At 44.4% G+C, this 13,539-nt stretch overlaps 1 protein-coding gene across 1 annotated transcript; it reads right to left on the bottom strand.

The window, feature by feature from the left end:
* Positions 1-10,953: 10,953 nt before the first annotated feature.
* Positions 10,954-12,021, bottom strand: LOC115846523 (C-C chemokine receptor type 1). The gene has a single exon (XM_060307922.1). The coding sequence runs from the start codon at positions 12,019-12,021 to the stop codon at positions 10,954-10,956; it is 1,068 nt and encodes a 355-aa protein (XP_060163905.1).
* Positions 12,022-13,539: the final 1,518 nt, after the last annotated feature.

Below are 13,539 nucleotides of genomic sequence, written 5' to 3'. Positions count from 1 at the left end.
ATCTGATTATCTCTGGGCTTAGAAAACAAATGGACGCTACTCCCCTCCCCATCCCCACCAACACCTGGGAAAAATCAAAGGGCTACGATGTATAAATTACCTCTGGATTAAATTAAGAACCAGCTTGGGAAAATACCCACTGACTATCACAGGTACAACCCAGTAGCCCCTTCACACAGTAGCTGGTCAACTCCTCTAGATGTGGGTGGTTAGAAATAAGGTCTCAGTTTTGATCCTGGTCTTTTTCCAGATGCTCTTCTGTTCTCAACATCTGTTGTTCAGTTCTTGTCTCAGGCTGGTCAGATAATGGCTGACCCTGAACAAGGGCACCCTCTCCTTATAAATGCATGGAAAAAAGCAAGTTCTCAGTTAGTGGAAAAACGCTAAAGGGGTGGATGACCTTCTGTTGGCTTATTGCAGAGTGTATTCCCACATTGGATATGACCTTCCAAGGAATCTTTCAACCTCCAAAAGGGTCAAATATGGAACTGAAAATCATGAGTGAGTTTTCACCCTAGTCTTGAAACATCTATCTCAATAGTTGTCAATAAATTATTTTTAAAATTTTCAAATATTAAAAATAATAGATGCCATGAGGACATCTTGGGATCAAGTATCTGGGTGGGAAAGGAGGAGTAATGTGCCAACTCCTAACTGATTGTGACCAGCTCTAGGAAGGATGGAAGCTGTGACCTTGGTTGGTGTCTGTGGGTGTGAAATGGTATCTCATTGTGGTTTTAATTTGCAATTTGCATTTCTTTAATGACTAAAAATGTTGAGCATCTTTTCATACTTTAACGGCCATTCGTAAATATTCTTTGGTGGAATACCTGTTCATATCTTTTGCCTATTTTTTGCTTGGGTCCGTTGTTTTCTTACTATTGAGTTGTATGAGTTCTTTGTAAATTCTGGAGACAAGTCTTTTATCAGATATGTGTTTTGAAAATATTTTCTCCCAGTCTATTTCCTGTTTTTACATGTTTTATTTGGGAGGGGGGACGTGCCACACGACATGTGGGATCCTAGTTCCCCGACCAGGGATAGAACCCGTGCCCCCTGCAGTGGAAGCGCGGACTCCCAACCACTGGACCACCGGGGAAGTCCCTGTCTTTACATGTTCTTAATGTCTTTTGAAGTGCAAAAGTTTTGAATTTTGATGGGGTCCCTTTTATCAATTTTTTTTCCATTTACGAACTATGCTTTTCGTACTGCATCTAGGAAATCTTTGCCTAGCTCAAAGTCTCAAGATTTTCTTTTGTGATTTCTTCTAAAAGTTTAATTGTTTTATCTCTTACAACTAAGTCTATGATTCATTTGAGTTAATCTTTGTGTATGGTGTGAGGTGAGGGTCTTATTCATCTTTCTGCATACACATACTTACTATGAAATATTTTTCTATAATGTCAATGTTGATAGCAACTTAATATTCCATTTCATGAACATACTATAAATAGCAGGATTCTGATAAGTGTTTAACAAGTGTCTCTCAAAAGAAACAAGAACAGACAAACAAGAACACAACAGTCCTAATATGTAGTATTTGCCAATTCCCCTGGTGTAAATAATCCAACCACTTCCAATTTCAAGGTACCAATGTTACATAACATCATGGAGTTGGGAAGAGATCTCACAGTTGGTTCTTATAAACTGCTACAAGCTGGTTGCAGCACATTACTGAATGTATTTAACCAACACCCCACGATTTGAGGGGGTTTTGTTTGCTTCTTGTATTTCCACCTTTTACCCTCAATATAGAGAAGTGCCCCTCCAAGCAGGAAGAAGCAGCCTATTTTTATTCCCTGCTATAAATGAATGCTGGCCCTCCAGGGAATTTGTTCTCTCATAATGAGCACAGCTATTGTTAACATTCTCGCAGCCTTCCTGTGGTCAGATTTAGTAATGCCCACCATATTTACTTTCAGGACAACTCACTTGCTTCCTGGGGAAGATAAAGAAAACTGAGTTTTGACCAAACAGAAGTACAAAGCTGCTTGAACTTCTGCAATTTTGCAAAGACACATATTCAAATTTAAATTAAGGGGGTGACTTCTCCTTTACTCCCTCGAAGGAACCAAGTATCGAATTAAGCAAATGTTGCAGGGCGCAACAACTGTCTTGACAGACACTGGAGTGATATCAAGTGAGAATGGCCACAATGTGTCAGCTTCCTGAAGGCATCTGGGGCTTCAAAGTAATGTGAGGAAATTAATGGAGTATGACATGTTCCAAAGAAAATGTACCAAACCTTCCTTTTGAGGAAAACCTTGTTAAGAAGTGAAAATAAAATGAGGGGGCACTCTGGGGTAGATGTTTTTCATAGATAGTAGTTATTAAATCCCCGTTTGGAGTTCTGTGCAATCCACACAGCTCTACCCACATTGTTACAAGGCAGGAAAGGGGCAGAGCCTGGGAGGCAGTGGAGGGTGAGCAATGAGAGGGTCAGGGGACACTGGTCACTAAGCAGAGTGGGGACAAGAGGGCTTTGAGCAATTGCCACTACCCCACGAGGCTTTACCCCAAGTCTTTAAAACTACCACTATTTAAGCTACCCTTTTCAATTAATATGAAAAAGCGAGGCTCAGGGAGATGCTAAAGTGCTTCTCCGGAGTCTCCTGGCATTTAGGATACCTGTGTTTTAAACCTGTGCTTCATGTATGCACTGAGTCCCCTCCTGAATAGAAAACTCAAACTCAGTATTTTCTCATGGCTCCTGCTCCAGCCCATCTCCCAGCCACTCCACCCTCTGCCCCCAGCCCAGCACTCCCCACCCAACTCCCCACTGGAAGTCCTACCCAATGTTTTACAGTTCCCAGAGGGTGTCATGCTTCTGGGTCCTTATTCACACCATACCTTCATCCAGGAATGCTGATCCTGGATGTTCTTGGAAGAAGCATTGAATCCTTTTCTCAATCTTTTCCCCTACTCTCCTTCTCTCTTCCCTTCTCTCTCATCTCTTTTCCTCTTCATTTCTTTCTTTTCACAAAGAACAGTTTCTCTTATGATGTGCTCATTTAAAATATTGGAGACGGACTTCCCTGGTGGCGCAGTGGATAAGGCTCCACCTGGGTTCAATCCCTGGTCAGAGAACTAGATCCCACATGCATGCCGCAACTAGGAGTTCGCATGTCACAACTAAGGAGCCAGCGAGCTACAACTAAGGAGCCAGCGAGCTACCACTAAGGAGCCCGCCTGCCACAACTAAGACCCGGTACAACCGAATAAATAAATACTTAACAAACTAAAATAAAATTTAAAAATAAATAAAATAAAGTATTGGAGAGCTCTGAAAGAGTGTACAGAAGAAAATAAACCACCGGTGGGGTGCTTGTTCAGCATCCTTGGAGTTATGCTGAAAGGACATTCCCAGAATCCCCTGCCTGTAGCGGTCCAGGTGAGCATCTGCAAGAAATCATTAGCGAGCGATCTGCAAGAGTGAAGCAAGCTAATGCTGTGCTCCGAAGGTGAAAACAGTGGTCAGTGTGCTGGCTCACAGGCTACTCTTGTGGGTGTAGGGCAGCGCCTGGACCCACAGCCAGTGCAAGTCCCACTGTTCCTGCATCCCGGGCCACCTGTGCATCAATATAATAAAAGTGCAGGTTCCCCTGCAGGTCATTCTCTGCATAGTTTGTCCTCATGTGGTCTAGTAGTCCTACAGTTATCTCTAGGTTGGCCTACAGAGACTTCCTCTAGAGTGATGACTCAGCATTGGATGCGGAGGCGACAGCCTGCACAGACTCACCTACCAGCTCCCACAATGGCATACAATCCAATTCCCAAACAAATCCCTTATTCCAGAGGTTCCCAAGGCTTCTCAGTTCTTGGTGCCTTTATTGCCTTCATACTTTTTTTTTCTCAGTGCCCTGGGCCAAAAGAAATAACAAACAATTCTACTCATTAGGTGGCTAGATCCAAACAACTGAAGTTATGTTTGAAAAGAAAATACATATAAATTGAAAAAAATATATATATTTTTTGGCTGCACTGCACGGCTTGTGGGATCTCGGTTCCTCGACCAGGAATTGAACCTGGGCCCTCGGCAGTGAGAGAACAGCGTCCTAACCACTGGACCGCCAGGGAATTCCCTGATTTTATATTTTTAAATAGCACCAGTGGGATATGTACAGCTGTTAGGTGTGGCCCAACTTCTCAAACCTTGGAATCCCATTGGACACTGCCACCCTCATTTCCTGTTCTTCACTGCTTATCTCAAACCACTGGAAACCCAGCTCTGCAAAGATATGACAACTTTGAAAGGCATGTACTACAATCTAATATTGAAACTGTAAACTATCTCAAACTAGTAGTTCCTGTGGTGTCCAACAAATGTCAGGTATCAATTTATAGCCCTTGAAAATTGGAAATATTCCATAGCACTCTTGTGAATTCATTGAAGCCCCTGGGGTGTCTCAGTCCACAGTTTGGGAGCCATGGCCTTATCTCATATGTCATTTCTTTGATGAAACCCTGAATGATACATAAAAAAATCTCATTAAACTTTTGGGTACCTTCTCTTTCTGAGATGTGAAGTGATTTGCCTCAGTCACACACATGATTAAAGGCCTCAATAAGAGATGGAGTACTCTTCTGCCAAGAGAAGAAAATACAGGACAACCCGGGAAAACACCAGTACCTCTGGGTTGGAAAGGAACCTTTAAACTACAATTTAAAGAGCGTATACCAAAAGACAAAACTTGATGAGTTTCATTACACCAAGGTGAAGGATTTCTATTCAACAAAGGAAACTATACATAAAGTATTGATAATATACAGCTGAAACTATGATAGAAGCCATTTGCAATGTCTAAAGCATAAAGAAATTAAAATCCAGAATATACAAAGATCTTTTGCAAGTCAACAAGAAATGACAGCAAACCCAATACAAAATGATCAAAGATAAGAACAAGTAATTTCAAGAAGAATCTCAAAAGCCTACCAAGTATGTAAACAGATGTCCTAACTCATCAGTATTCAGAGAAATATACAATGAAACAACTCTGTCACTTTGTTAGACTAGCAAAGATTAGAAAGCAGTATAACACCAAGTGGTTACAAGGAACCTGCATGCAGTTAGTGGCGATATAGACTGAACTCACTTACATGCCCTTTTTCAGGCCAACTCTGTATGAGACTATTGCAGCTTTATTTGTAAGAGCAGAGAGTTGGAAGAAATCTTGGTGTCCATCCTTGGGAGAGCAGACAAGTAAAATATGGAAGATATACTCTGTGCAGTACTGTGCAGCAGGGAAAAGATATGGATTGGATGTTCTACGTAGCAACATGGATGGGCATGCAAACCAAGTGCTATGTTGAAAAATAAGGAACAGATACCATTTACCCAAGTTAAAAATACTACACAAAACAATAAATATTTTGAACACATAAAAAGAAAATGAAATAGAATTACAGTATGATCCAGCATTTTCACTTCTGGGTGTATACCCTAAAGAACTGAAAGCAGGGTCTTGAAGAAATATCTGTACATTGATGTTCACAGCAGCATTATTCACATTAGCTAAAACATGGAAGCAACTCAAGTGTCCACCAATGAATGAATGGATAAGCGAAATGCTGTATATCCACACAATGGAACACTATGGAGCTTTAAACAGAAGGAATATCTGACAAATGCTACAACATGGATAAACCTTGAGAACGTAAGTGAAAGGGCCAGTCACAGAAAGACATATATTGTATGATTCCACAAAAATGAGGACCTGGGAGGAGGAAGGAATGGGAAGTTACTGTTTAATGGGTAAGCAATTTCAGTTTTACAAGATGAGAAGAGTTCTGGAGATGGATGGTGGTGACGGCTGCACAACATGATGAATGTACTTAATACCACTGAACTGTAACTTTATGGTTAAGATGGTATATTTTATGTGTATTTTACCACAATAAAAATGGGGGAACAAAAATAGAAAATGATATTCATTAAAAACCTTAGAATGGGGACTTCCCTAGTGGTACAGTGGTTAAGAATCTGCCTGCCAATGCAGGGGACACAGGTTCGAGCCCTGGTCTGGGGAGATCCCACATGCCACGGAGCAACTAAGCCCGTGTGCCACAACTACTGAAGCCCGCACGCTCTAGGGCCTGAGTGCCACAACTACTGAACCCGTCTGCAGCAACTACTGAAGCCCACACGCCTAGAGCCTGTGCTCCGCAACAAGAGAAGCCACCACAATGAGAAGCCTGCGCACTGCAATGAAGAGTAGCCCCCGCTTGCTGCAACTAGAGAAAGCCTGTGCAGAGCAACAAAGACCCAACTCAGCCTGAAAAATAAATGAATAAATAAATGTATGTTTAAAAAATTTTTTTAAAAACCTTAGAATGGGATTTCTGCTTTTGGTCATTCAATTTTTCCCATTCATCTGTCAACAGACACTTAGGTTGTTTCCATATCTTGGTTATCGTGAGTAATGCTGCAATGAACATGGAAGAACATTTATCTCTTTGAGATAATGACTTCGTTTCATTTGGATATACTGCATACCCAGAAGTGGGATTGCTGGGTCATATGGTAGCTCTATTTTCAATTTCTTGAGGAACCTCCATACTGTTCTCCACAGTGGCTGCACCAATTTACATTCCCACCAACAGTGCACAAGGGTCCCCTTTTCTCTACATCCTCACCAACACTTGTAATCTCTTGTCTAGGTGATATCTCACTGTAGTTCTGACTTGCATTTCCTGGATGATTAGTTATGTTGAGCACTTTTTCATGTTGTTGGAGATTTGTATGTCTTCTTTGAAAAAAATGTCTATTTAGGTCCTTCACCCATTTTTTTTTTTTTTTTTTTTTTGTGATACGCGGGCCTCTCACCTCTGCGGCCTCCCCCGTCGCGGAGCACAGGCTCCGGACGTGCAGGCCCAGCGGCCCTGGCTCACGGGCCCAGCCTCTCCGCGGCATGGGGGATCCTCCCGGACCGGGGCACGAACCCACGTCCCCTGCATCGGCAGGCGGACTCTCAACCACTGCGCCACCAGGGAAGCCCCACCCATTTTTAAATTGGGGTTTTTGTGGGGTTTTTTGCTATTGAGTTGAATGAGTTTCTTGTGGATTCTGGATATAAACCCATTATGGGATTCGTGGTTTGCACATATTTTCTCCCATTCCATAGGCTGCCTTTTCATTTTACTGATAGTTTTTTTTTTTTTTTTCTGTGCAGAAGTTGGAACCTTATGTGCCAAAAAGTAAGAGAGTGCTCAAAAAAGGATAGGAAAGCATAGCAAAAGGACATAGGATCCAACTTGAAGGGACTCCCACAGATAAATCTGGGACAATTTGTGCATCAAAATAAAGACAATATTAGACTGTATTCAACTGGATAAAAAAGGAATCCAGGAGGTCATGGTGATATAAACAAACAAGTGAATAATATGTAGGTGGAAGAGAAAAGATTTACTTTACAGTAGAATGCCAACTAATAACAGTCACTTATTAATTAACACTTACAAAATTCTTTGCGGTGGGGAAACTTGGTAGACACCTTCTAAAACAAGTGATAAAGTTTAACGTCTTTAGTCATGAGGCAGGTTGGCACCACGTACCTCCTGGTACTGAGAAGAACACAGCATCACTTCTGTGATTTTCCTGCCCTAGCTGAATAACCTGAATCTAATCATCAGGAAAACATCGGTAAACCCCAAACAAGGAACCACCTGCCAGGTTACTGAAGTGTTACAATAAAAAATAATGAAGTCACAAAAGGCCTGAAGAATTGTTCCTGAATGAAGGAAACTAGAAAGCCATGGTGACTAAGTAAAACAAGTGGTTCTGGACCCTGGCACTATAAAGGACACTGTTTGCAAAGTGGGCAAAATTGGAAAGGGGGCTGTGAATGACATGGTCATATTGTGTCTGTGTTAGTTTCCTGTTTTGATTGTGTGGGAGTGCATCCTTGTCTAAATAAAACCATCCTGAAGTACTAATGGGTGATGAGGCATCCTATTTGCAACTTGCTCTCAAATGGTTCTGGAAAAAAAAAATGTATCTCTGCATTGTCCATCTTTTGAGAGAGGGAGGAAAAAAGATAATAAGGAATTTAAGGCAAATGTGGTAAAAAGCTGACAGTAGGGGAGTTTGGAGTGGGGGAGATGGAAGTTCTTTGTGCTATGCACCCATCTTAGGGAAAGGATGAAAAGGAGAAAAGAGTTAGAACAATAACAAGGACGTGGGGTGTGAGCCCGTTCACACAGGGGCAGGGACAGGAGGTGATGGGATGCAGGCAGTTGGGAAGAGCTGGAGGCGTCCAGAGTGACCAAGGAGGGGCCCTGGCAGGAGGAGTCAGATCTCTTATCTGATGGAGCTGGAGAAAGATCGCCCCACTTTTCTTCCTTTATTTCATTTAATCCTCAGAACAGCCCCATGGAGTATATACTACTCTTATCCTCATGTTATAGATAAAGAAACTGGAGGTTCAGGGAGTCACCCATTCAACCAGCATTTACTGAGTGCTTGCTATGTGTCAAACTTTACTGAGGATACACAAAAAAATGTTAAGTGTGATTGGATACGTGTGTGTGTGTGTGTGTGCGCGCGCGCGTGCGTGCACACGCATTTAGAAAACAACATTGGAAGGTAACACACTAAATCACTAATACGCTAAGAGAGGTTGCATTTGGGTAGTGGAATTACAGGTGCTTCCATTTTCTTCTTTGGGATTTTTGCCTGTTTCCAGTTTTCTACAATGAATACAGACTGCCTTTGTAACAAGTTTTAAAATAAGTATTATTTCAAAAATTGAACTGGAGAATGTTGTGAAATAGTCTTCATTATCATATTGCTGTGGATCCAATAGTACTTTCTGAGGCAGTGCTACTTTACCAAAGGAGTGGACAAATAAATGTTTCTTAAGTCCATTAAGCCTTCTTCTCTTCACACCGCAGAGAGGCCTGGCAGGTTGACAAGTGGAGAGTTGACACCCACCTTGCTCCTGAAGCCTGTATATAAACCCAGTGCAGCGTGATCGCTTCTTCCCCAGACAAAAAGTTCCTAAACTTTCATGACACCAGCTTCTTTGCATGACACCAGCTTCTTTGCCACCAGCTTCTTTGCTAAACTTTCATGACACCAGCTTCTTTCATGACACCAGCTTCTTCGCATGCATAAGGACAGCAGGAAAACACAGTAGGTCCCTGACTGAAGGAGAGGGTGACTTGGTAAGAGCACAAAATTCTAGTGTCCATGAGAGGCCAGCTCAATGGTGTCACTGTGATGTAAGGTGGGACACCCATTCACTTAGGGTGCTTTCTGACTGATGGAGTCCTTCTTCCCCTTTGCTGCCCTGGCACCATGGGCTCTGGGGCAGGTCCACCCGTCCCGCCTGGGCTCAGATGGCATCCCTGTACCAGTCCACTGCACTGACAGCTCTGTGAGAACAGACATCCCTCTTGCATCCATGTCTCCCAGGTCCCAAAGAGCTGGCTCTGAACAAAGCAGGTCCCTTAGTCACTGCTGCCGGACTGAATTGATTTGCACAAACCATCACTGGGAAGTAGGCGGAGTAAATTAGGGTGAATTCCTGTGGTAGAATTCAGTGCAGGCACCAAAACCAATGCTTTGAAATAATTTATTGCCTAGGAAAGTGTTCCCAACATACTGCTACTTAAAAACAACAACAGTGGAAGAGTAAATACAGCTGAAATCCATCTTGCTCACGAACACAGATATGCATAGGAGAAAAAAAAAAACTAAAGGAAAATACATCAAAGAATGTACAGTGGTTGTCTTTGGGTAGGGGGATTATGAATGCTTTTGATGGTTTTTTTCCCCTTTGTGTTTTTAAGCTTTTCTAGAAAACAATTTTTGTTACTGGGAAAATTATTTTCAAAAAAATCTATGTCTGAGGGAAAAGGGAAGAAGACATAATGGATAGGAAGTCCTATCGCACTTCAGGTGAGAGCTGAAGCGTTAAGGACCTTTAGGGTGAATAAGTTTCTTTGAGTTAAGGGCTCCTCAACTTCCTACATCGACAGGGCCCCCACCCTTCCTGGTAGACATTACCCTCCCAGCCTCAAACCCCATCAGCTTGCACACCAGGTCCCTGTTCTGCTGATGTGTGCAAGGTGGCTGCCAAAACTCTGAGCCACACAACTAAAAGGTCTGGATGGAGAACCAAGAGGAAGAAAAGCAATCCGGTCTCCTTTGGCCTGTTAATAATTTCTGCAATAAAGCTGTCAGAATTTACTGCCGCATCCCTCAACTTACAGGGAAGGGAGATTCTGAAAAATATTCAGAAAGAAAGGGATGCTAAATGGAAGTAATGACTTCCTCCGCTCCCTGGCTATTTCAAGAAGCGCAGCATTTTATACATTTCGTCTGTATCCAGCCCACTGTGTGAATTGTTCAATTTTAGTGAATATAAAAATTCCATCCAAGGGCTTTCTTAGTTCCACTGCCAAAAGCAGTTCCCCAATCCTACTTCCCATCAGATGTCAAGTTCTTCCATCGTGAGTCCTAGGTTCCTCAGGGTTTCCAAGAGGCTAAACCCTGCAGTGGGAGTGGGGTGGGTAGGTGGAGGCAGCCGCCAGCTCCTGACTGGCTCTCGGCTCAGAGTGGAGTCCGTGGTGGAAATCACTATTTCCAAGTTCACTGGTGACGGGGCAAGGGTGGCAGATGCTCAGTGGTTTGGTTTACAAATGTTAATGTTCACAAATCTGAATTCCTGTTTGGGACCAAGCCCTTCTTGGTCATCCTTTGTCCCAGTCTTCTGGAATGTCCCGTTTCATTTATTCATCTCCTTTCTACCAAAGGGAAGTTCACAGAGAAAACTCAAGCCCCAGAGGTGATTTGGTCTGGAGCACCTGGAGCTCCCTCAACCCCACGTGGCTACCATTCCATCTGCGTCAGGCATCATAATCTGGCCAGGACACCCAAGCTGCCTCCTCCCCAGCCGGCATGCCAGGCAGGTCACTCTTGTTGGGTCCTGGGTCAGCCTCCAGGGGCCTGAGTCAGAACCCAGCAGAGAGTTCATGCTCCCCGGTGGAGGGGGACGTGGAGCTGACCCTCTCTAGCCTCTTCGTGGAGAGGAAGGGGAGCCATTTAGCCAGGCAAACGGCGAACAGCTGATGGAACAACTGCCGTAGATACTTGCGGAACCTTTCACTGACAAAGACGTAGATCACGGGGTTGATGCAACAGTGGGTGTAGGCGATCACCTCCGTCACTTGTATGGCCAGGTCCAGCTGTTTGCTCTGCTCACACTCATGGGTGAACAGGGAGTCTTGGAAAGCAGAAACAAACACAGTCAGATTGTACGGGGTCCAAAAGAGAAAGAAGATGATCATGATGACAAAAATCAGACGCACAGCTTTGGACTTCTTCTCATTTGGTCGTCTGAGCAGAATCTTTATAATCCCTGTGTAGCAGACGACCATGACCAACAGAGGCAACACCAGCCCCACGATGTTCAGTTTCAGAGCCTGGAACTGCTTCCACGTGCTTCGGCTTTCAAGAGGAAAATCAAGACTGCAGGTGTAGTGAGTGGACGTCTCCTGGGTCTTGGAAAAGTACAAGCCCGGGACAGAAGCCAAGACGGCCAGGACCCAGACGACAATGCTGGTGATGATACCAAAGGTGACGGTCCGAGCCCGCAGGGCAAACACAGCATGGACAATGGCCAGGTACCTGTCGATGGTCAGCAGGATGATGAAGAAGATCTCGCTGTACAAGCCCATGAAATAAAGCCCAGAGAGCAACTTACACATGTGATTACCAAAAACCCAGTCATCCTTCAGCTTGTAGTCAATCCAGAAGGGCAGCGTGAAGAGGAAGATCAGGTCAGACATGGCCAGGTTGAGGAGGTAGATGCTCGTCATGCTTTTGAGCCTCTTGTATTGCATGAGGACCAGGACCACTAGGACGTTGCCTATCAGGCCAAAGACAAATACCACCGAGTACACGGGGGGCAGCAGCTGGGCCCCAAAGGCCCTCTCCTGTACCTTCTGGCACGGGGTTGCGGCTCCATAGTCGGCTCCTGTGGTCATGTCATAGTTCTCTGGGGTGGTGGAAGTTTCCATCCTGGCTTCTCCCACAGGTCAAGGGAAATGGTTTCCGTGTTTACTTTGCTATTACAGGCAGTGGGTTCTGGGTAACAAGAACAAGGCAGTGATTATATGTCTTTAACCACTTGACAACTGTTTACCGAGTGCCTACTGTGTACCATGCCCTGCTGAGCAAGGGAGACCCAGGTCCTCTCTGCCCTCATGCAACTGGTCGTCTAACACATTAATAAACAAGGCGTATACACATCACTCATTGCTTTGGCAATGAGCGTTGTGAAGGAAAAGTCCGGTGGATGGAGAGCGCAGACAAAGGGAGGCCTCACCACAGTATTCGTGACCAGTGCTTCCCCAGTGCTTCCGATGAACTGGGCCCTGGACTTAGTGTTAAACAACCTTTGAGGGGGTACCATTATCACTCCCCATTTTAGAGGTGATGACACACAAACTGGGAGTAGTTAGGACACAAAGGTAGTGAGAACAAGAGCTGGAGCTCAAACACAGGTGTGTACCTCTCAGGCCCATTCCTGAAACCACCTGGCTCTCCTGCCCCCAATCACAAGCATTGACTCTGTACCATGGTGTCCCCAGAGGGATGCTGGGAAGGAAAATAGTCAAGACTGAAAGTCAAAAACTTACAAACGGATCTTTATGGCTTTTGGGGCTAAAAAGATTCTCAGTCAGGGGTGACACAGTGCCCTGGGGGCACATGAAAATGTGTTTTTTTTTTTTTGGTCGTCACAAAGACTGGCGGACACTACTGTCATTTGGAAGGCAGGTCCTGTAATGTAAAAATTACCCTACACCAAACACCAATAGTGCAGCCATAGTGAAATCCTAGAAGGTCAACCCATCTCTCAGCAGATGAGGACACTGAGGACACCAGAGTGGGCCCAGCCTGGCCCACGTCACACGGTCTTCTGAGGTTACCCAGGTAACACTGTAACCTCCTGTGATAGCCGTGAGGAGGATTCAAGGAAAGCACAGCTAGGCAGAATGGGGTCACATGGTATGGAGAAGACGGGGCTTTGGGGGAAGAAAGGCTCAGAACAGCCTCAAGCCAGGAAGTGTCACACAGTGACCAGACAGAGGCTGGAATTCTCCTAAAATAAGTTTTTGGATATTTTTAACCAGGGTTGCCTCAAAACAAACAAACAAAAAAACCACTAGATAGCGTGCCTTTGTAGAACTTCCCCAGACCCTATTTTTAGCACTCCTTTCCAATCACTTATTGAAGACGCCTCCACAAAGGGAGCACAGGCTTTGGTGTAACCTACAGGCTCTGTGACCTCGGATAAGTTAACCTACCTCTCTGAGCCTCCGTTCCTCATCTGTAACGTGGGAAAGTAAGCCTTACCGTGCAGGGCTACTCTAAGGCAAAGTCTGAGCCATCCCCTGGCAATTATCGTGCCCTCAGTAAATATTAGGGGACCTCCTTCCCTGCAGGGGTCCCGTTCTGAGGCCCAGCACCATCAGGAATGTCCCAGGCTTCAATCCTATTCTGGCCAATGTACCCCACTCCCTACCAGGTCTCTC

This window comes from Globicephala melas, chromosome 11 (assembly GCF_963455315.2).
Source record: "Globicephala melas chromosome 11, mGloMel1.2, whole genome shotgun sequence".
Lineage (NCBI taxonomy): Eukaryota > Metazoa > Chordata > Mammalia > Artiodactyla > Delphinidae > Globicephala > Globicephala melas.
This window is presented reverse-complemented; position numbering and strand designations above follow the sequence as displayed.

Bases quoted from the DNA above. Each gene is read 5' to 3' on its own strand.
- LOC115846523 (XM_060307922.1), bottom strand. From the start codon at position 12,021: ATGGAAACTTCCACCACCCCAGAGAACTATGACATGACCACAGGAGCC.